At 40.2% G+C, this 24,993-nt stretch overlaps 1 protein-coding gene across 2 annotated transcripts in view; it reads right to left on the reverse strand.

The window, feature by feature from the left end:
- Positions 1 to 6,378: 6,378 nt before the first annotated feature.
- AMMECR1 (AMMECR nuclear protein 1) overlaps positions 6,379 to 24,993 on the reverse strand; it is a 109,015-nt gene continuing 90,400 nt past the window's right edge. For both annotated transcript variants that reach the window (XM_068534026.1, XM_068534025.1), the window contains 3 exons: positions 14,640 to 14,730; positions 13,148 to 13,244; positions 6,379 to 10,799 (listed from right to left, as the gene is read on the reverse strand). In XM_068534026.1, coding sequence (XP_068390127.1) covers positions 10,685 to 10,799; positions 13,148 to 13,244; positions 14,640 to 14,730 — 303 coding nt within the window. In that variant the 3' untranslated portion in view covers positions 6,379 to 10,684. The remainder of the gene's footprint in view (positions 10,800 to 13,147; positions 13,245 to 14,639; positions 14,731 to 24,993) is intronic.

Below are 24,993 nucleotides of genomic sequence, written 5' to 3' on the forward strand. Positions count from 1 at the left end.
GTATTAAAAAGGAATCTCTGAAATCAACATCCTTACTTTACACCTTGAGGAACCAGAAAAAGGAACAAACTACACCTAAAGCCAACAGAAGGAAAGAAATTATAATGGTTAGAGCAGAGTTAAATGAAATAGAGAATAGAAAAAAAAAAAATAGAATCAATGAAACCAATAGTTGGTTCTTTAAAAAGATTAACAAAATTGACAAATCTTTAGCTAGACTCATTAAGAAAAAACAGACACAACTAAAATTGGAAATGAAAGCAAGGATGTTACCACCAACCTTACAAAACTTTAAAGGATTATAAGAGAGTACTATAAGCAGTTGTATGCCAACAAATTAGTCTTGATGAAATGGAAAAGTTCCTAGGAACATGGAAATTACCAAAACTGACTCAAGAAGAAATAGAAAACGTGAACAGATCTAGAACAAGTAAAGAAAGAGATGATTGAATCAGTAATCAAAAACCTCCCAACTTACAAAAAAAAGAAAAAAAGAAGAAAAAACAGGCCTCATTGGTGAATTCTACCAGACATTTAAAGTTTTAACACTAACCCTATACAAACTCTTTCAAAAAATACAAGAGGAAGGAACACTTCCTGACACATTCTATAAGGCCAACATTACCCTGATACCAAAGCAAGCAAAGATACCACAAGAAAACCACAGACCAGTATCCTTATGAATACAGACACAAAAATCCTCAACAAAATACCAGCAAACCAAATCCAATGACACACTGAGAGGATTATACACCATGACCAAGCGGGATTTACCCCGGGAATGCAAGGGTGGTTCAACATAAGAAAATCAACCATTGGAGTACACCACCATGTAGGAAAATTAACTCAAAATAGACCAACAACCTAAACATAAGGGCTAAAATTGTTAGAAGAAAACATAGGGATAAATCTTCATGACATAGGATTTGGCAGTGGATTCACAGATTTGTCACCAAAAAAACATTAGCAACAAAATTAAAATAAATTAAAAATAAATTGGACTTTATAAAAACTTAAAAAATTTTGTCCACCAAAGGGCACTATCAAGAATGTGAAAAAGGCAGCCTATAAAATGGGAGAAAATATTTTCAAATCATATATCTGATAAGGGTTTAATATCCTGAATATATGAAGAACTCTTAAAGCTTAAAGACAACACAATTACAAATTGGGCAAAGGACTCGAATAGACATTTCTCCAAAGAAGATATACAAAATGACCAATAAGCACATGAAAAGGTGTTCAACATCACTGGTCATTAAGGAAGTGCAGATCAAAACCACAATGATACACTACTTCATACCCACTAGAGTGGCTATAATCAAAAAGACAGATAATAACAGGTATTGGTGAGGATGTGGAGAAATTGGAACCTTCATACTAGTGGGAATGTAAAATGGTACAGCCACTGTGGAAAACAGTTTGACTGTTTCTCGAAAAGCTTCACGTAGAATTACCATATGACCTGGCGATTCCATCCTTAAGTATCTACCCAAGAGAAATGAAAACATATGTCCACACAGAAGCTTAGACACACATGTTGGTAGCAGCTTTATTTATTTGTAAGAGCCAAATGATTGAAACAGCCCAAATGTCCATCAGTGGACGAATGGATAAACAAATTGTGGTCTGTACATACAATGAGATATTATTCAGCCATCAAAAGGAACGAAGTACTGAAACATGCAACAACTTGGATTAACCTCGAAAACATTATGCTAAGTAAAAGAAGACAGTGACAAAAGGTCACACGTTGTATGACTCCATTTATATGACATGTCCAGAATAAGCAAATGCAGAGAGACAGAAGATTAGAGGTTACTTAGGTGATGGCCAAAGGAGAATGGGGAGTGACCTCTTAATAGAGACGGAGCGTTTTATGGAGTGATGAAAAAAATTTAAAACGAGAGAGAGCCGGTGGTTGCACAACATTGCGAATACACTAAATACCACTGAACTGTGTGCTTTCAAGTGGTTAATTGTGTCATGTGGATTTCACCGCAATTAAAAAAAAGTCAACAAAAGGAGGTGAAAAGAAAGGAATTTCTTTTTAACTCTCAAGTGCCCTGTGCACCCTGCCCCCAGGACTCACTGGGTAACCTTCCCAAGAGCAAATGTGTTGCCCGCACTTTCCCAGCCTAGGGCTGATCATTAGCAATTTCTATTTGATCTTCTCCAAGGCCACAGATTCTTCTGGAGTGGTGCAAACCCAAAGTGGGGAGGAGGGGCCCAACGTACCCTGCAGGAGCAATCCCAACCTATTTGAACGGCTGGATTAACCCCGTGTTCCTCTTCTCAACCCCATGATTCATGAGCACCACGGACCACATAGGCTAGGCACTGAGGGGCATGGCTTCATGTACAGAGGTCACTATGGCCACCCACCACTGTCCCCCACCACAATTCTGGGAAAGGGGCCATTGCCGAGGCCTGTGCCAGCGGGGCGGCAATATCTCCATGCAGGGTTCCTGGAGTTCATGTGAACGTTTGAAGTAGAGAAAGTTTAGGGAAATGTTTGCATTACTCACACTAGTACTGTCCTTCAAACAAGATGGGGGTTTTCCGCTCTTTCCAATCCAAGACCCCCTTTCTACCCTGCCAGGCTGTGTGCGAGTGGGGGCTTTGATTGCCCCATCCAACTGTCCGGCCAGCCCCTGTCTCCTGTGCTGATGCACACAAATCCACTTACACATGTTGACACATACGCTAATGTTGGATCATTCCAGAATATCGTGGAGATGGAAATGCTAGTTTGATGAAAAGTGACGATAGCAACTCCTAGTTTCAAATCTGCCTGGTGCTCAGGCAGTGACTGCGACTCTCCGCAGCTTCCTGTCAGTTAAAATGTGATTTAAACATTCTATTGTGTACCAGTCGTGTTTCCTGTTTTATAATATCCAAATTTAATATTGCCTTCCTGCCCTTTCTATGTAGCGGGTGATTCAGAAAGTGACTCTGATTTCCCCCTCTGGGTGGGTTACCCTCACTATCTTATCATCTCTCCTCCTGCCCCATGAATGGGTTTTTCCATTAGTCAGCATACTATAAACACAGACCTGTTTCTTATACGGTCACGTATTGATGATACCCTGAGTGGAGCCATGACCGTGCCCGGTTTCTGGGTGGTCTCTGCTGCTAACACATTGGCGGGCCAAAGAAATGCCATTTCCCAACAGGGCCGCTACAACTCTGCTCATTAGTGCCACTCTGAGGTGGGAGCCATTTAAGGGAAACACCATAAATCCAGCCCAATGTCACCTGGGCCCCAGTCTGAATGACTTTTGCCAGCTAGACCAAACTTGTATGCCACTCACAACTCTTAGCTCAGAGTGAACTGTTAATTTGTCTTACAAAATTATACTATCTTTATTCTGAAACCAAGCACGGTGCCATGCCTCCGGGGGGACAGGCACTCAGTAAATATTGATGGATCACGTTGAGCCTGACATTTGGGAGGAAAAGGCCAGATGGAAAAGGAGATGAAATGATGCTTTGCCTAAGGCTCTCGAAATAACTGGGCATGTTGGGGCGGCAGCAGTGGTTTTCAGGTTGTCCCGCGGGACCCGGCATTCTGTTGGAACTGATCGAAGTTTCCATAAACATTTGATTCAAAAAACGTGTGTGTGTTTAAATGTATAATATTTAAACACTGTAATAAAAACTGAAAAAAAAAAAAAAACAAACCCAAAACACCTAACCAAAACGTCTAATGTGTTACATTCAGAATGGCAATTGAAGACCACCCAGTGGGTCAGCAGGAACCATCAAGTTGATACATTCTGTTCAAACCTCAGGCGTGATGCTTCTCTTGCCTGAAAACTTCTTGCAGGCCTCCCTCGTCAGGCCTGGTCCAGAAGGTTGTGACTGCACCGGGGTTTTATAATTTAGGCCAATATGTACTCACTTTCATAAAACTATATTAAGATACCACCTCTTTCTCTTTGCAAATCAGGACCTTCTTGCTGCTGGACAGCCAAAACAATACAGAAATCAATGGAGCGCTGAGACTATAACTACACCTGTCATCTGTCACCCCAATTACAAATTTTTATAGTCACCCAAACAGCCCCGTCGTTCTCATTAACTTTATAAGTAACTGGTATGCATTCGTACTTTGTAACAGTGAAACACTGTTTTTAATCTCGTACTTGTAACCTAATGAGGTGCCAGCTAAGACTCTGATCAAAAAGCAAAGAGGTTCTTCCAGCATGGAGGGAGACTAAAGGCTAAACAAATTACCAGCCCCTTGTGACTTGGCTGCATCCTTTTAGAGTGGGAGCAGGAGCTCAAGGACGCCAGGGCAGTTGTGAGCCCTGCGCCAGCGCGCGCTCCAGACTTAGCGCATCCTACGTCTAACCTCTGTCGAGCTAATGCGATCATCCGTCATGATGGAAATCTGCAAGTGCAGGTCAGTGTTTGTTTATATAACGCGTGTGCCCTCACCAGCCCTCTGGGTGGGTCCACTGAAACCATTTGAGATACATAGTCCATCTACTCGGAACATACTATATTAAGGGTCATTTTAAACATGGTTATAACCAAGTTCTTGGGATGAAGAGGTGGACTGGCTTGGGCCCTAAGGCAGTTTTTTTCCGATTCTTGAAAAGATTTCTTCCAACAGGCTGGGGGTTCGGAACAGGGGAATTGTACCATGCGCTAAAGGGATCAAGGAAGGCCGCTGAATATAGTAGCCAAAGCAGTACACCCAGGGCCTGCCTCAGTTGCATCCTCCCATTCAGCTATTCCTCCGGCCGGTGAAAAGCCTGGGCAGACAGACGGGAAGCCATCAGAGCTTGGTCCAAACTCACACTTGTCTTGGCTCATGCGGTCAGAGCTGCAGGAAGTGGGAGAAGCCATCCTCTGAATGGCAGTCATTCACTGGGCGCTCCTGACTGGCAGCTCTGAGACCAGGTGTGGTTTCCTCACAGCCGACTTCCTCCCAGCTCACAGTGATGGTACCCCTTGGATATGACAGTATTTTCCATCAGCAGAGAGGAGCTGCCGCCCACTCACACAGTCACACTTGCCCTCTGAAGCAGTGGAGCAATTTAAAAGGTGCCCAGTGGGGCGTGAAGTCTAAAGAGGGAATGCTGAAACTCTGGGGAGAATTTAGGTAGGTGGAGTGTGATTCCTGAAGTTGAAATCTGTCCAGACCACTGAGTGAGTTAACCACTAATGCTATAAAAAGAGAATGCTGTGGGCTCATTAAATTACTTCATTCTACCTGAACCTATTAATATCGTCTACATCATTAAAAAATCCTGTGTACCATTAAACATGAATGATGAAACTGGCCCTGAGCAGATGGCTGCCTTAATGGAGCTCTACTCCAAACCACAATAGTCCTCTAGAGCCGAGATGGCTGTTTTTAGCCACTGTGATTGATTGACTGACGTGAGCACGTGTCATCAAATTCACACGGGGAGTGGGGTTTTGGGGCAATGTAACAGAAAATTGTCCTGCATATATTCATTAGCAATTAATCCTGAAACATGCATGATGAAACTGAGACAGCAAATGATTTAGAAAGAGCCAGAGGTATGTCAGCAATGTCCCTGACGGCCTTTCCATAGAGGAAGAGATAAGGCAACAGCTGATGATAGAGGTAGCACACCGAGAGATCCCGTGCTTGAAGCAGGCTCCCATCTGGCCCTTGGAAGGCAGTAGCACTAGTTGCCTTGCCCGATACTCAAGACGTTTTCCCCGAGCTCAAGTGGCGAATACGGTTCATCTCATACCACTCTGGAACTGGAAAACTGGAAATACGTTTATGTGTGTGATGTGCCCAGTGTGTGTATGAGTGAGTGTGGACAAGCAAGCTCCGAGCGGCCACATCTTGGGCATGTTCAGTTTCTGTCCTGTACTGAGAAAATGGCAAAGAAAGCCTTGATGGCAGACGAAAGCCTTCCCACCTCACCAGATGATTGTGCTGGATGGCACTGCTACTGCCCCCTACCAGCTCACAAAGGGAAACACCCAGTAATACACTGATCTGGAAGAAATTTGGAGCGGGCTTAAGTATAGCCATGCCGCCACTGGAGTTCAAGTCTGCTGCTTGCCTCAGATCCGTGGCCAGGGTAGGGTGCCCAGTAGAGGCCAGAGAGAGACTACTGTATCGCCAGGCCAGGATTCACGGCTGGGTAAAAGAATGACATAGGTAAATCAATCATACGGTAGGGAGCAACTGTAAGCAGATGATGAGGTTTCCCAAGTGCCAGTTTGGAAAGAAATCCGTATCAGTTCCTAAGTATATTATTTCAAAGGCTTCAACTGTTAGCTTTTAGTAAGAAGTACCCATGAGCCCCGAATCCTCTGATGAGGCCGGTTAAAGAAAGACACCAGAAATGGTAACTCAGTTTTAACATTTTATTGGGTAAATGATTTTAAAGGTAATAACAATAGTGTCAAAACTACTACAATATCTTTCCACAGCCATACCTTACAGACCCACATAAACCTTCCCACTTTTCTTTTTCTTCATTTGTAATATTTTAAAGCCATACATGTCATATAAAATGCCCATTTCCAATAGTTTCTTCAAACTATTAAGCAATTAAATGTGGAAGGAAGGAGGATCTAGTTATACTTGAAGGGGTTTCAGGTAATCTGTGATGTCTTACTGTAATCAAAAAATAGGGTACTAAGAAAGGGAGGAGGAGGAGAGCTACTCCAGGTAGCTTTGCTCATTACGAGTCTCAACCACTGCATCACCAAGAACTCATTATGCTGGTGACCGATTCAAAGTAATTTGGGGGAACATATAAAACACTAAAATAACTTAGAAACTCGATCCAAATATTTCAAAAGTAATCAACTTTCATATACAAAAACAGTCAGAGGTGGTTACAAAAGTTTGTTTTCTCAGTGCGTCTATGTACCAGCGCAGTTACTGGGTCCAGAGCAAAATAAAAGGTTTATTTTCTTCTGAAACAGTAATAAAAAACAAGGAAAACATATCTTTGTATATAAAGGATCAATGCTGGTCTTAAGAATAATGTAATCAGAAACCCTTAAATCGAGAGGCACACAACGGGTTTCTGCTTTTATAAAATAAAAGGAAAGTCACCAGTTTATTTAAATGGAGGAGGTGCTCACACCCCTCAAATAAACTTAATTCAATTTAACATCACTAGCAAAAATCACTTAGAAACTGTACAAAAATAAAAAAGTTAACACATTTAATCCTGCAAGGTTCTGTAAGGACTGGAAGGCAGGCTTTTGGAGCAGCATTTGGGCATGGCTGGGGGCTTCTTTGGTTTGATCTAACACACACAAGAGATGGAGCCTATTCCAGATGACAGTTTCGGATTTCCTGCACATTTGAAGACATGAACAGAGGCCAGTATACAAACTTCCGGTGTGCTGCACACTGGGGCTGTATGCTCTGGACTGAAACTCTTATAACTGCTTTAAGTGGGGCGGGGGGTAAAGAGCAAGCCTTGCACTTCCTCCATCAATCACACCGGAGACTGGAGCGGGCAGGGCAGTAGCACATTTTCTCGTGCAGTCAGAAGGCCACTTAATGGGGGGGAGGGGGGGGGGGCAATTGTTCTTCTAGAATCTGGTACCTGGCTGGCCTTGTTTAAGAACAAGAAAACCCTTCCAGAAATGGAAGCCTTTTGCTACATACCAAAGTAAAATACGTACTATTTTCCAAGAGGAAAAAAATACCCAGTTGCATCTGAAAACGGAAAACATAAATGGAACTAATTAACATTTAAAAGGGGGGCTATGTAAACTTTGTGCTACTCAAATGAAGTTCAAGTATTACTTCTGAGCTGTTTAGAGATCGCTGAACTTACACAATATTCTGGTGACAAGAGTGCAATTCACATTTGTGTTTCTGCACAAATAAACCACAACTGGCTAGAACACAACCTGTGCAGTCAGAATCTTCGTCTGAGTGAAAAACACATGCTACATATTTCAACATGTTCAAAGTTAATTCAAACTACGTATTTAACAGCTTTGTAATATACGACAAAGGTGAAAGGGTCTAGCATTTGTTTGAAGCACACCATTACAAGTTTGTATAACACCCTTTACACTACAAAGTCTTTTAGTCAACAGCTACTTAGACACACAAATGCACTGTGCATTAATTTGAACACAAAAGGAGACAAAACTATCCTTTTCCCCCAAGCCACGGTGGGAAATATTGCTGACCTCGTCCTCTGAAGCCTGCAGGATGGTTATTTCTTCAGTATAACATTATTACACTGGTAAGAAAATCTGTATAACATCTGCATATATCAAGAATTTTTAAAAATCTGATATGATTTTAGAGTCCGCATGACCAGTCACGTGACCTGCTCAAGATTGATTAGCACCGTTAAATACATAAACACACACATATGTATGTATTGTAAGTATACACACACACGTATGGAATAGATCTTTTCTTTAAAAACAAAAAAACTTCTAACCATGAGCTCACCCAGGACAAGGAGCCTGTTGAACTGATGAGATGATAGATAAGATGGATCAATATTGGTCTATTTTGTCTCTCTTCGGTTTGCTTGTTTTATTTACTTTTTTTTTTTTTTTTTTTTTCTTGCAGCAGACAATATCATTCAGCTTGTGCTCAGTTCCCCTATAAGGGCAAGAAAAAATTTCCATCAGGTAGCCACTTGTTTTTATACTGAAAGACTAATCTGCTCCAGAATGCTCCCAAGTAGAAATGAAAGGACTCAAAATCCCTTTCTAAAGCCCAGCAGCTAGCTTTCTCTGACTAATCTCTAGGTTCAGTGGAACTGGCTACCGAGATTCCATTTCAGGCTAACAATTGGCTTCTTGGTTAAGGCATCACGACTGAAAATGGTTATTCCAACAACAGATGCTGCGGACGAAGGAATACCAACAAACTTCTGAAAACTCTCATCAAAAACAAAAGCAGTTTGCTTTGCCATAAGGACAAGCAGAAGGAATTCAGCCGATTAATCTCACAAACTAGAAAAGGGTTTTCAAATTCTGAACTAGCAGTCTGTCACTTGTCACAGCAACTGCATGTATAAGCTATGCCATCTTGATATTCCGTGACATCTCATAGTTTTAGACTATATATTCTGCACCACGCTTATATTCATCACTTGAAGTATTTGTTTCCTGTTTGAAAAAAATTTTGCACACACACACACACACACCCCCCCCCACACACACATATATATATATATATATATATATATATATATATATATATATATATACTACCATAAAATGAAGGTAATCTTTCTCCAGAATCATCTGTCATTTTTCCTGGGGATATACATACAGACCTCCCGTTGACATTAGGAAGTTCTCTGCATATGCATCATGGGAAGACTAGCCCTGCAAATGAGCTGGGCTCTAACAACTATATCGTATCCAAATGCCAACTCCGTTTTTACAGGGGTAACATAACATCTTATCGATATAGTAAATGTGTTTCTATCAAAAGTATGTAGTGCAGAAAGAGATTCAAGCAATTTTATAGTATTTCTAAAACTCCAGTATTGTCCCCATGACAAACATGTCTGAAATCACGACATGTATTAACTTTTGTTTCACTAGATTATCTTTACTATTTCTTTAAATGGTAGCTAAAATTGTCTCTGGCCAATCATGACTTATTGAAAGCTAAAGCTAACAAATTTAAATTAATATATAATAGACACATGTCTCTTTTTGGTTATTTGCTCAAAATAAATTTTTCAGCTTAAAAAAATACTTAAGAGTAAGCAATTTGTCTAATCTGTTGTTTCACATATAGAAATAAAATTTTTAAGAATATTTCTCTAAATTGCCTTTCTTCTAACCCCCCTTAATTCCACTTAATTATATTCTTCTCAAAGGCACTGAATTCTGTATCTGCTCTCTTCCTGATATTTGCTGCTCTTCAAAGTAATTTCTGTAGCATATTTCAAAGGTAGCTTGTACTTTCTTAAAACAGTGTTTTAGTTTGTAAGTTGCTTCTATAAAGTGATGAGGCAGTTTTTCCTGTGATAACCAGCACAATAGGCATAAATGATTTCTCACTCTCTGTGACAAGTCCTATCACGGACCTTCGAATGTTCTACACTAGAGCGAAAGTTCATCTATTCTAACCATGGGAAAAACATATACTTAAACAGAGAAGACCCACATACTAAGCTCTCATAACAAAATGAATTTCAGACAAATTCAAGAGTAATATACAAATACCTGAATCTGGTATGAATTACTCCCAAACACAGCTATCAAAAATTACCTATCTTACTGAGGAAAATGAAAGAAACACCTAAATGAAATCCTTAGAAACTGCATGATTTCTTCCATCCACAGTCAACACAAGGAAGGAAGAGAAGAAAGAAAGAAGGAAAGAAGACAGGAAGGAAGGCAAGAAGGACAGAAAGACAAACCTGACTGAGATAGCAAAGCAAAATTCCATATAATATTGTAAGGAAAGAAAACCCCAAAATTCATATATGCTGCAAAAAAAAAAAAAAAAAAAAAGATCTAAAATAATAAAACAGGATCATCTTAATAAATGCCATTTTCCTACCCGTTACCATGATGATCTTAACTGACGATGTCGAAGCTTCACCATGGCAACGGAAACTATCATCATAAAATGGTACAGTAAAAGAGATAGCTAGACCAAGAAGGGGTAGGGTCTCCTGGGAAGAGGTCTGCAGAGAGGCCCAGTGACTGGTTGTGTGGCTCAGTGTCAGGAATAATGGTTGTATGGCGGAAGGGGATGCCCAATGCCATTTTGGAAATGATGATGCTGGCGATGAGCAAGGTATTCAGCATAGCTCAAGGTCATCTTTTCACTACGGTACCTGAAAGAAAGTTAGGGAAGAGACAAAGTTAACATCACGAAATAGGTGACGTGTGAATGTCAGAGCTAGGAGGGACCCTTAGAGATAATTTTCTAGATCAGGAAACAGAGGCCTAGAGAGAAGAAGTTGACTTGCCCACTGTCACACAGCTAATAAGCGGCAAAGCTGAGATCAGAACCCAGGAATCCAGAGTCTGAGTCCGGTGCTCTTTGCACTCTACTACTCCTTGTTTGAATTGTTCTAGAAATTGTATTGCCCCCTCAGCTCCGGTTTGCTAACAGGAAAGAACGGAGGAAAGCCAGCCTATTACTGTCATGTATGCATTTCATTCACTTGACTTTTTCTTCCGGGATCTTCCGTTGCTTCCTCTTTAACCATTCCTTTCCTTCTGTCCACACGTCTCAGGTCTTGCCATTAAGGGAAAACAGCAGCAACAAAAAACTTGTCTTGATCGTGGTATCTCAATCCTCTTTCCCCCCATCTTCAGGTTTCTTTTCATTGCCACACTTCTCAGAAGAGTAACGTGTATTTTCTACCTTCGATCCCTCATCTCACACCGCTCCTCGGCCCTGCGCCTCTTGGCTTCTACTGCCGCGCTTCCGCAGAAACTGCTCTTTCAGAAGCCACCCCTCATCCCGCCTGACCTCTCCATTAGGATACCACGCACCACTCCCTTTTGGAAGCTCTTTTGTGCCTTGTGTTCTACAGCTCCATACTCGCTTGGTTCTCCCCCTGCCTCTCGGACTGCTCCTTATCTCTCTGGCTACTCATCCTACCCTCGCCTTGTAGGAGTTTCCTACACTTCTACCTTCAGTTCTTCTGCCCCTACGCTCTGTCCCAGCTCAGTGAACTCTTGCCTCACAGCTTCAACTATGTCCTCTTTACAGATGATCCCAAATCACCATCTCTAGCCATGAGCTCTACACACGTACATTTTCAGTGACCTATTGGACATTTCTATACAGATAGCCTAGGAAGCACTTCAAATCCAGAATCGATACGTTAATGTAACTCTCCCCAGTGTGGTCCCTCTCTTGGTGAAAGGGACTGCCTTGGTCCCTTTTATTGAGATGAAAGCCTTGACTTGCTCCTCTTCCCTACTTCCGAATGATGACTAAGTCCTTTCATTTTTCCCACAATATTTTCTTTTCCTTCCTTTCTTCCCATCCCACTGCCACAGCTCGTGTTAAGGCTCCCATTTTACCTTCTTTGGATTGCTGCCACAGATTCTTAGATAATAACAGTGTCTCCTAATTATTTTTCCTGTTTCCAATTCTAATCTTACACTTCCCCAAACCCATCTGTTCAGAACCCTTCAATGGCTACCAATTGCCTATAGCATCAGGTTTAAACTTCTTACTCTCTACCTTCTGGGCCGTATTTTCCCCAGTGACCACCTCCTCTATGTACACTGAGAGACCAACCAAATCAGACTATTGCAGATTCCTTAGAACTTGCCCCATACTTCGCCACCTGCATGCCTTGACTCACCAAGTTCTCTTTAAGTTAATCCCTTTCCTCCCCCACTTTCCACCTGTCAAATATTCTACTCATTCTTCAAGCCCAGCCTCACATCTACCTCCTCTTTGAAATTTTCTGTTATCCTCAACCCCCTCCTGGAATTCCTCTTTCCCTACTCTATGATCTCATATCATCTATCACATTCTGCTGTATATTAATAATTATCTTTGTACATGCCCTTCTATTCTCCTAGAATATGAACTCAGAGCAGCAATGCAGGCATTTTCAAATTTGTAACTCCTCAGAGCTGAGAATAGTCCATTTTTAGACTATAGGCATTCAATGTGGTTTTGTGGAATTAAAAGAAATGGAAACAGCAACCCATTTTCCCAAAATGTTTGATATTTTCCTTTTTAAATAAGTACCCCTATGAGCCCATGCAGAAATTCATTTAGCATTTGTGAGTCTAGCTCAATTGTGTTTTTCAGCAAGCTTTCTATCACTGCCAAAAGTCTAAGGTGAAATTCAAATTTGAGGACTGCTTATCGGGATCCTGGGGTTCTGCTAAGCAATGTCAAAAGCTGGCCAATTTCTAATTCAGGCAACTTTCTTCAATAATGTAGTCTAAAGGCTCAGAGGGCTTGCTTTAACAAAGCCAGAGTAAGCCCACAGAGCTACGATGCGAAGGATGGGCTCATACATCATATGGGCTTTACTGCCAAGCACAGTTCATTGTATTCACCCTCAGTACAGCCCTGCCATTCATTTCCACTCTGTTTCAGAAAAGAGAAGCAAGTATAGTTAGAGAGACCAAAGAAATCAAAAGGTTATAGGTATACGCATCAAAATGTACTGGTCAGCCTTGCACTAGGAAATGCCTTCTGTACCTGGTCAGTTTTATGGTTTTCCTGAATTCATTAGTAATCGGAGCTTTGTATCCTCCTTTCCTCAGTAAGGAGTCTATGGTCTGAATATGGTCCCATCCTGTGGAGAGCAGACCAGATAAAATACCAGTCAAGCACATGTAACAACCACCTTTGGTTAAATACAAAATGACTTTGTAGAGGTCAGCTATCACTGTCACCGACCCCTTTGGTCCTAAAAACAGTCACACAGAAGAGCTAAGATTTCATCCTGCACAGAAGCAGGGACACCATGGCACACCTTAAATTCTAGCTATCCCTGCTGGCTAGCAACATTGGCTTCTTTATCTCAACCGCATTCGAAGGCAAGGAGCCTGAGAGGCTGGCAGTAACTGCTCGGTCGTGTCTCAGTAGCAAGCCACAAACATTGTACTCTCCTCTAACGGTGACATCTTTAAAAGGGAAGGAAAAGCCTCATTGAGCCAACTCAGTAGTACTTAGGACTCCCACACTAACTCATGGTAATCGCCATTTCCAACCGTATCTTCTGCAGGCTATCAAGTGCATCTGTGTGCAGCATTCAAAGGCATTTTTATGGGTTCTGACACGGGATGCACACTCATACCCGAGGCCCTCGACCTCTTATGTATGTTTTACAGAGTCAGTGGAACTACAGAATTAAGAAATTTTCGAAAGCAACCCAAATAAATCTGCAGATAGCTGCTTTAAAGACTAACGCTCTCATTTGGGGGTTTAATGATATTAAATTTTGTAGTTATATATCATATTTATATGAAACAGATATGGGAAAACCAAATTACCAATGCTTTCTGATGAGAAGAAAAGCTCCATGAGATAAAGAAGAGGTATTCATTTCAACTAACATGAAACTATAATTTAGTAGTGGCTACAAAGGACAAGATACTACAGAGTGAAACGTTATTTTGTGTTATACTGGTAGTTCATAAAGGTTTGTGCTATATCTGTAAAATCAAAAAACGTTTGTTGATTAGGAACATATAAAACACTAATAGTTCATGTATTCTCAATGCTCCTTTTCTTCATGGGAAACTTACAATCTTAATAGTAGCAGAAGGAGTAATGGCAACCACCTAAGAAGGAAGCATTTGATACTGACAATGAACGGTGTGGCTGATCGTCAAACTAAAGGCTTGTTTATGCCACAAGGCTACAGCCCAGTGGAATATGGGAAAATGGCACTTAAAATTCATAGCAAACCATTGCCTAAAATAAAGCCCAACTTTTACAAATCTATGCTTTTTTTGAAAGTATACTTTTATATGTTTTTGCTGCCAAACTTCAGTGCAGAGGTTCAACTTCTGTGTAATTCACCGATTTCATACAGACATTGCAGTGGCAGCGATGGAAGAGTCATTTCTTACAATCTGACAGTGATCAATTACCAGACATAACTGCAAGGTCAGATAACGCATTTCAATTTGTATATTTGTTTAACTTCTTCACTAGATCATATGAAATAAAGTACAACAGTGACCTTGCTCCTTTGCAACCTCCGGTAGGTAGGTGGCGGTGCGTTTTGATCCTTTTTCATTGATGAATTCTATTCTAATGCCATGTACACCCACCTGAAAGAAAGTGGCAGTTTTATTAGTACAGTCTTCTTCATAGAAACAGAAAGGAAAAGTTATAATTTAACTTTCAGAGAATGCAGTTCTTCCTTTCCCCTTGCTTTTGGAAGGGCATATCTGTTTTCTCTTTCCGAAACACTAACTTTGAGGATTGAAGGCCGTTATGATGGCCACGGAGACTTGAAAACACTGATTTTTGCATGTGCCCAGCATGCACCGGGCTATGCCATTCTGTTTGGAACCAGGGCCACCATTCTGAGGCTGTGTGTAGAATAAGACAATCGATGATGGCAAGAGTCCTGCCCCCACCCCCAAATTGTGGCTCATGACAATAAGGAACTAGACCAAGGGAACCGACTTCAGAGAGGTAGCAAGCAACCATCCTGCTTTCAGGAATAATCACCACTTCAGACTGAGTTCCAAAACTTCTGGGACTGCTGACTCTCTTCCCAAACTGTCTAGTCTCTTTGAAACCTTGGATTATATGTAGATAAACAAACACAGATAAGACTGAAAAAAAAATCTAACAATCAGATCCTGCATCGTCACCCATTACGGTATTTCTAAAAAAATGTATTATGGCTTAAAGCGTGCCGGTGGCAAACCCTCACTGTCTATCTACAACACTGCTGCCAAATCTGAGAGCAATAAAGATTTCAAATGACTTTGGGGTAGGGCATTTTTACATAGTTTCATATATACTAACCCAGAGACCACTATAACTTTATTATGTGAAAGACAAACTTTTGATGGTACCCTAAAAAAGGTGGTCTCCTAAGTAAGCGTGGGTAATCTCTTGCTAATGTTTTAAGAAAGTAATGTACTTTTTCTTTGATTAGCATTCAGTCAAAAGGAATCTGTCCTTTCCCGTCATGTCTTACATAGAATAGTGTTTAGTGCTAAAGATCACAAAAAGTTCTTGTCTTCTTTATATACGCTGATAATAAAAATGACATTTCAAACGAATAACAACTCCATTCTGCTCTCCCAAATCTATGGTTGCTTTAGATCAAGGGTTCCCAGGTGGAGTTTAAGGTTGTCCAAGGTCCAGGAGGGAAGATGTTAAGACCAGGTAAACATTTTTACCGGAGAAAGGGGCTTCTTTTTCAGAGCAGGTGGCTATATCCATTCATCTGTATGGAGGTAAAGGTCTAGAAGAGGAAAAGGGGTCCATGAAAACTTCTTTTGCTTCTTCTGCACTTAGCCTGAAATTTCCCAGTTTTTCAGGGAATAAGAAGTCCTCTGGAAAATCCATTTTATTTTTTCCCAGGTCTTCACATATCCATCCATTAGAGTCTGTCAGATCTTCTGAGCAGTTGATGTTTTTTTATTAAAGCCTATCTCTGTGGCTATTTCTTCTATCTAATATCAGTATTCTTATGAATATCCTTCTGCTGAAAATGCAATCAGGGCAGCTGTTTAAAAACTAACACAGTAAGGCCTCTCATACCCTGTGGGAAATGACTGTGGACAGCTGAGAAGAAACATGAGTGCTTAGCTATCAGGCATTTCCAGGATAAAGGACATCTACCAATCTCCCTAGTGCCTGACACGTTATGGAGACAATGACAGATTTGCAACAGTTTCTGTATACTGACTTTCTGATCAGTGACTTTGAATTTTTTTCCTTCAACAATATTAGATCCTTCATAATTTGTTTTTAAAAACATACGGCATAAATAATTTATGCTCCCATCATTCACTGAGGTGACTTCTGCAACTTCAACTCAATGTATCAAAAATCTGTCATGTTAAAATTGAAAAGAATTTTGGTGTTTATTAAGGTGTCTCATCAAAACTGTGAAAGGAAGACTGTTTCCCTATCTGGGAGATGAGAATGTTAGACTCAATCAGTGCTGTTTAATTGGTATGGGGTCGGGGTGTGGGCTGCGAAGGTTATCAGAACTTCAGGTTTCCTACTTCAGCAAGTATAGTTTGTAAAAAGAATAAGTCCCCAGGTGATCTTTATTCCGGGTTAACTAGATAACCTCTAATAATCAGTCTAGCTCTGACAAACTGTGGCTAAGTATTGGGGGGAAAAAAAAGTGATTTACGCAAATTGGAGGTGATTTAGACATAAATCCTTTCTTCATAGGAGTACATTCTGTGCTATTCAACAAAAATGACAGAGATTCTGAAGCCTAGTAATTTAAAAATGAAAAGAGGTAAGACCAATTGCATGGTATGCAAATAATATCTTAATAAAGATATATGCATATGAAGAGGTTAAGACCAAACTGGAAGGACGTGTTGACCAAAATAAAAATTACTCATGGCTAAAATTGATTTACTGTTGTATTTTGAGAAGGCCCCCCCATCAAATTTGACATGAAAGAAATTACCCAAATTCCCCCATTTTGAATTAGTACCACATTTACAATTTTTTATCCTTTTCTGTGTTCCTACGATTCTGAACAATCGAAAGCCCTGTAAATTGAACTGTAGGTATGGCGATTTTCAAGTGATTCCTTTGTGAGGAATAACTTATTTCATAGGTCAAAAATATACTCCACAGAGATATAAAGCCAAAGCCAGAGTGACTCATTTTTTTTTTTCAACTAGTGGAATCAGGAGAATGGTAATAATGTTCTGAACAGAATCAAAGTATAATAGCCTTTTATCAGCTGTTGAGCAACAGCATCTTGCTCCCAGAACCACAGACGCCACCAAGTAGTCATACAGCGCCATCAAAACAGGAGAGTGGAAAATGGCCTGCTGTGGAGACTGACCCAATCTGGCCAACCTGTGGAAATCACTGGCTTTGCACATTAAGTCATCTCCACTGAAATGAGCACCAAAACGAATTCTGTACTGTTGGAGGGAGGCATCTGTCACAGCTGCAACTCTAGAATGGAACCCTCGTGTGTAATAATTGAATCCTCCCTTCAACAGACTGGAGAATCCTTCGGGCCAGCAGCGTCCCAAGAGACAAAGGCCCTAGCTGCAGTGATCAGCTAGATAAGAGATCAGCTAACCAGGGCTCTGGGATTCCTTGAAGCAAACTTGCTAGAAAACTCTATCGCAGTAACTTTCCATTTCTCAGGATGGATAAGGAGTTAGCATATGGGAAAACTATGTCACCAAACACCCCTAACCACCACTGCCCGAAGTACAGCCAGGTGAGCAAAAGCTGGAGACGTGCAAATCTAGCCTTATCGGAGTCTTCAGGTCATTTTCAAAATTATTAGAAGGTCTGGGGAGAAAAATGCTCTCAAGGTCCATCAGCTGTGATAATGTCCTTTTAATCAAGACTGTACTTTTGCTAAGCAAAGCTATAAATCAACTCGAATGGTAGCAAATTAAATGTAGGACTTATAGATAAGAGGATATGGAATTAAACAAAGAGCTGTATCTGTGTGTGCTGTGAGCGAACATTAAGAGCAGTTCAACAGATTCCTATTTCATGTTAAAAAGAGAGCCATATTTATTCCGAACCTTTCCAAAGCAAGTGATTTTTATTAATGCTATTACACAATCTTTTGTTTTTAACATCACCCAGAATGATTAAATATCAAGATTAATGTTAGGACCCTAAAATATATCTTGATTATTCTGGAGTTGATTATTCAGTGTGGGGATTATGCATCCCCAACTCCCCCTGGCCTCGGCCTCATCCTCTTTCCTCCCTTGTCCATCTCTCTATTTGTTCACCGCTCTATCAGAGAGCATGTGGGCACAGGGAAAAGAGATACACGCAAATTAATCAATTTTGCTACATAGTAAAAAGGTTTGGTAGGAGAAGAGATTATAAATAATGGCTAAAATGAAGCTTCTAGACTGTCTGCAGATTTCATTTATCCTCGTTATCTGGTCCCTTGTTAGAAACGTGGCTTCATTTAAAACTATTACCCCCTAATGCAGTGACTCTCAACACAGGAACATTAAAAATACGTGCCCTCTCCCTCCTCATTATAATAATACATAGTCCATATTATGCTCTGCTCAATTGCACAAAGTTTCAAACGCCCTAGTCTGTCTATAAGGCAAGTGTTAGTCCTATAATCCACTAGCAGCACTACAAAAGGGTCTCGCTTTTACTTGTGAGCCTAATCAGCAAGCCGACAATCTGGATATGCTGAAACATGAAAAAGTCATCTGGCTAAAAGCATCAGTGAGTATAAAATGTGCTCTGGTTAAGTGGAGTAGGCTCCATGCAAGCCTTGGACCATTTGGGTCCCCAATTACCTACACGGTCCTGACCCTCAAAGCTAAATCTGCCCCTGATCACATCCCGGCCAATAAAACCAAGTTACTTGGTCAGGTTCATCCTGTCTTACCAATGTCACAGTTAGTCCCACTCGTCCCCATTTTCAGAACCAAATGTTGGGTTTCCCTGTAACGGTATGGCCATAGCTCACTCCACTGATTTTCAGTGGGTTCACCTTGAATAAAATAAAAAATATCAGGAGATCAAAGAATCGAAGGTTTCTCTGACATGGCTTTGTTGCTGATATCATTTGGCAAAACAGGCCTTGCAATTAACAAAGCAGCCGGTTGCTGGTCATTCATGAAAGACTGACCTGCCAGGCTCAGTATGGCAGTTCCATTGAATTGAATGGAAGGACTCTGTTTCTAAGGAGAGGACACGCCCTAACTTCCAGAGGCTGGCATCATAGGAGACACACACGCTCTCTCACAAAACAGCCCGTGGTACCACGGACAGAAACAAACACTGCATTGGACAACCTATGGGTCTGAGCCAGAGTCTGGTGTTTCTAATATTTGTAGGAGGACAAAGCCACAAGTGATATTTTTGCCTGAAAGCACAAAACCCGTAACGCAGCACCTTCAACTCATTCACTCATAGCCCCACGGTACCTTTTGCCCCATCCCCAGCTCAGACTTCTGCAGACTGACTCTTCCTCTTCCCAATGAAAGCAAATTCCACATAAAAGAAGAAAATACTCCAAACTTGGGTCTCCACCAAGAATAGTTCTTATTTGAGCAAGAAAAATTAGCATTTTCATCATAAAGGCTGATGGCAATTTGCACAGATCATAATGAAACACTTCCCCCAATCCTGGTAATGCCGACTACACAAAAATAATGTTGACTACGTATTGATTGTCCAGATCTGCCCATCAAATCCTCGAAGTTGTGATTCCTCAACGCTTTAATCCACCCATCAACTTCAGAAGTTAAGTCTGAAGTTTTGAAAGTGCCCATCTGATTAACAATTAACACTTAACAATTAACAATGGTTAACAATTAACACTTCAGAATCTGGCCAAATAATAAATTTTAAAAACAGTGTTGCTGCAATTCAGGGGTTTTTTCTCAGTAATTTTTACTTTTGTAAACCTGAAAAATTATAAACATGGATTTTTTTTTGTTTATAAAAATAGTACATGCATATTACCAAAAAAAAAAAAAAATCCCTTTTGAAAAGTATAAAGGAGAAAATAAAGATGACGTGTAATCCTAGTACCAGCTAGAGACAACTCTTGCCTTCGTGACTTAAAAAATAATCTTCTCTTGAACCAAATGAGATGTCGCCAAGGACTATATTGTTAGGCTGTTTTTATCCATTATCTGACCAGTTCCTGTAGCTGTACTTGCTTTCAAATCTCCTTCAAGTGAGAAGCTCTTAAAAGCAGAAGAAATACTACAAAAATAAATCAAAAAGGGTAATTGACTGCAAAACCATCACTTGGGCACAAGTAACCTTTTAATATATTCTACTATAAAAACTCCACTTCACCATCTACCTCAGCTGAGGTTTGTTTTTTTTTTCCCCCCCTGTTGTTATTTTGTGAAAACAACTGCAAAGGTCTCCTTGACCAAAATACATATATAAGCTGCTCTTCTCTAAAATCCCTGCAAATCAGACACCTTTAGCTTAGAAATTAGTTTGGTCTCCATGGACCAATTCTTGGCTTTTGCAGAGCTTACCAAAAGACCAATTAGTGCCAATTTTGATTCATGTAGGAGATGTAGGAGACTTAGACATCTTGTCTATCAGGAACATAAGGCTGCCAATTTGTTTCACAAAGGCCACTGAACAACAATCTGAAAACTTGTATTTTAACTAATAGACGTGCAACTCTAAAATACCTGGACTAGCTAATACTCACCCCCATGAACTTTGAAAGAATTAGTTAAGAGTTTAAAATAAAGCATGGCTAATGAAGAGGTGCTCTGAAAAGCTATGAAGCCAAACATGTTTATATATCATTTGCAGTGAAAGAAACTGTTCTTACTCTAAGGTTTTGCAGGGAACAAGAGACAGCTCAGAATGCAATTAAGGAAAAAAAAGAAAACCTATTCTCTGTAATGATTAATTATAATGAGCATTCCTTAAAAATTGAACATCCTGAAGCTTTCCAAGGAAAGTTCAGGCAACACAGGTGACCTTTAAATAAAAAGCCTGCTTTTTGTCAAAAGTTAGAAAAGTGCATTCCTACCATTTTTTAAAAGGGAATGAGGAAGGGGGTGACTTTACAGACAAGGAAACGAAAGTAATAAAATTTTCTTAAAACCTAGAGATGTGATTTAGTTTGCTTTTCAAAGGCTGGGGAAAAAAAAATACCTCTTGCAAATGTACCCAATATAAAAATAATGTTTGCCTGATAAGAAACGGAGAAAAATCTTAAACACATTACAACTGTACACTGAGTATCTGACTCAATACGGTGTTACTCAGTCTACAAGAGATTTGTTCCTAAAAAGTTCCATATGGGTTGAACTTATGTAAATGAATTAATCTTCAAGTCATGAGGAGGATAGTAAAGAAACCCTATAGTGTGTCCTTCTGCAAAGGAAAATATCTATTTGTAAAGTGAATAATCACTCCCTAACATGTTTGCTTAATTTAGATTTATACATATAATGTTGACTTAGAGGATGATGCAGTAATATAATAGAAGCATATATGGTTTAGAATAGAGTATTTTTCTTCCTGAAGGAAATCCTTTTGTGAAAAAGAAATCTAGAATGTAAAATTTTAAAAACTGGACTATCTTTTACTTTGTTTCCCTACATTTAAGTTGGCAATGGCCATTTTAAAAGTTAGGGACCTCTTATGACTTCTAAATGGCTAGCAGTGATTGATTCCCTGGAAGTAAAACGAAACAAGCCATTTTTAAAACGGGAGTCACAGCGTCACACTGTGTCAGCATCCAGAGAAACCTTAGGAATTATCTAGTCCAACTTTTCCAGCTTCCTGGTGAGGAAACGGAGATCCAGAAAGGTCACCAAGCTGGGTAGTGGCCGTTAGGAAGAGAACCCGAGTCCCCTCATTCCCACAATTCAGTACTCTCTTTTTATCAAATGCCAGGGATACACACACAGAGTCAAACTGTACAGGAAAGAGTAGACTGGAATGCAACTACTAGGGAAAGGGCTGGAAGAATTTATGGATTTGGGGGAAGAAGCAGGAAAACGTTCCCACCACCAAACAACACACTGGGAGGGAAGCAGGAAGCGACTGGAGGAGGCCTGAGAATGGACTACAGCAGCCCATTTCACTAAGAGTATCAATAGCCAATGGAAATTTTTATGCATTAAATCACCTTCTAGAAGTCACTTTACTTTGTTCGGCTTGCTTCCTCACTAGGCTTCTGATACATTGAATTGTTGATTCACAGCAAATTCTTTCTAGATGGCCAGGAAGCGTGAAGCATTCCTTTCCCAATGTTCCACAGCACTTGAAAAAACATTTAAAGTAGAGCATCAGGACAAAGACTAAATTACCATAATGATAGTGACATCTTATACAACAACCTCAAGGTCCCTGAGAAAATACTGTGAAAAACATTTTCTTGGATATATGAAGCCTATGTATTTTTTTAAAGAGGCAGAAATCTTCAGTTAGAAGAGAAGGAAAACATAGTGTATATCACAGTTGGGAAAAAATAACCAAGGGTTGGGGGTTGACAGAACATGTACCCACTAGAAGTCATTTCACTTGGTGACTCTGTGAGTCATGCTAATCATCTGTGTATGAATGGGAACACTGTTTTCAGTGGAACATTAAGAGGATCTAGAAAAAGGTAAACCTTTAAGTGGGGAGAGAGGGTGAAAAGAAGAACATGAACTTCTAAAATATATGCGAGATAATGATGGCAGCTGATTTATTCATCTCATCTGTTTACTCATGAAGGTTGCTACAAAAGCTCCCTATTATTAACTGCAACTGACCACGTCAGAAATCAGCTGTGATCATTCAAGAGGTGTGCTTTGGAGGCTGCTTTCAAAGTGAAGTGCAGCTCTCTGAGTACCAGCAGTCCAGCAAGCTTGGGTGCTTTAGGGACAGAGTGAGACTAGGGGCTTGAGGTCTAGCTTTATAGTCTGGGGACAGATTTTTGGCGTCACATAAGGATCATGCTGGCCAGCCCCACCCAGCATGGGTTTATTCCATGTAAGTGTTGGGTGCTATAAAGGAACCGTCTGCCTTAGGACCACAAGTGACAGCTGTATACACAGGTGAGATCTCAGTGATTTGGGGAGCTAGATATAGCAAAACGTACCTTACGGTTTGTGAAAATGTCAGTAATCTATTGAAATATGATCTGAAGGTCTACTTCAGAATACAAAAAATATTTCTTCCTCATACCTTCAAAATGATCTTGTCTCTAAAGCAGAGATAAAAGATGCCTGACTACAATTTATAAAATATTTTGACGTCTGTCAGCAAATTGCTACATCGGTTCCCCACAGGATCACTGGTAGCATACTTGCTATACAAGTTCTTCTACAAACAAAAAGCTTATTCATTTATATCTCCCTGAAAATGAGCAGCTAGTAGATGACACACCTAGAATCATCCCACGAGTCAAAACTCCAGGGATTGTGATGTCATTGGTTTTATCTTCTTTCAGATCTTTAAAAGGAAGCATGGCTCCCAAATAGTGTAACTATACAAGTTCTAGGCTCTGTATCATTTTAGAGGACTCCAACATGCTGCATGAGCTTTTCTTTCTTTCTAAAATGCCATGTCTGTCAGCCATGCTGCCATTCAGAATTAAGAGAGTGTTGTCGATTGAAGAACACAGAACAATGGTGATAAGTTTCTGTGTTCAAACACAAGGCAGATCACTTCAGATTTCTCCCTAGGGGAGCAATTTTCCTCATTTAACAATCATTTTAGTCTTGTAGGTAGATATTTCTACTTATCAGCAATGAATTTTTTCCCCCAGTTCAATCACTCCTCACTCTTCTCATGCCTACCAGGGCAATAAGTAGATCATGATGCGGGCAATGATAAGGGAGGGACCACTGTCCCAATTTGTCTTTACAGCCTTTTGTGGCTGGCTTTGTTGTTTTTAATGACTACCCAGGTTCCTTGAGAGGCTACCTACAGACACTCATTTTAAATGTATAATTACTACTTTGAGGAAATATAACAGATGGAAGCATTACTGATCATTCTGTCAATTCAATAGTGACTTGAAATTAATTACATCCACTTGTGAAACCATTTATCAAACATTCTTCACATTATCAAATAGAAGCATTCTAGCCTCTAAAACAAAGTCTGATGTAGATCCTATTTTCCTACTAACTGCCATCATAAAATTAGAGACATGTTACCAGAAGACAGCTCCCAAACAGGCTGAGTTAAAAACCTTGGGTGGAGAGTAACTGCCAGCCCTGTGGCAGTTCACTTGTCATTTGAAAATTAGGTGTCTATTACCACTGGTCACATCCCTCATCCTCATGACCACAGGGATGTCTTTCTTGTTGCTGAAGTTACCTAACTCTACCCTTGGGGACTTCTAGACTTTGCCCTCTCCCTGCATTGATCTGGGCATTTTTGTCCCTTTAATTAGGAATTCTACTGCAGTAACACGCTTGCGCCGGTGGGGGTCAACTCTCAAACTGTACTTCCACCAGAAAAGCCCTATGTCAGAGGCTTCTGCTCATATGAAACATACTCATTACCAATCCTTGACTTAAAAATTCTCTATTGAAATTCTGTAATCATCTCCTGTTTCCCTCTCTGGCATAAACATGTATAGCACCTTGCATTTCCTGTTAAAACGAGACACTTATGGTGAAAAGGATATTTCATTCTTGGAAGAAAAGGTGTACCTATTTGACAGTGTGAAATTTCTCAAAGTGAAACGTATACCTTCATAATATAGACTGACACCTCACAAAGGAAATCCACAATATAAATAATTAACTTATATACAAAGGTAAACCATAAACGAAGACTTCCCCATAGTCCTCTTTTTAATAGTGACTGTAAATTTAATATGATCTCAGTTACATAAACAAATATGCAGCTTTATTGATACAAAGACACAGAAAAAGAAG

Source organism: Eschrichtius robustus, chromosome X (assembly GCF_028021215.1).
Source record: "Eschrichtius robustus isolate mEscRob2 chromosome X, mEscRob2.pri, whole genome shotgun sequence".
Lineage (NCBI taxonomy): Eukaryota > Metazoa > Chordata > Mammalia > Artiodactyla > Eschrichtiidae > Eschrichtius > Eschrichtius robustus.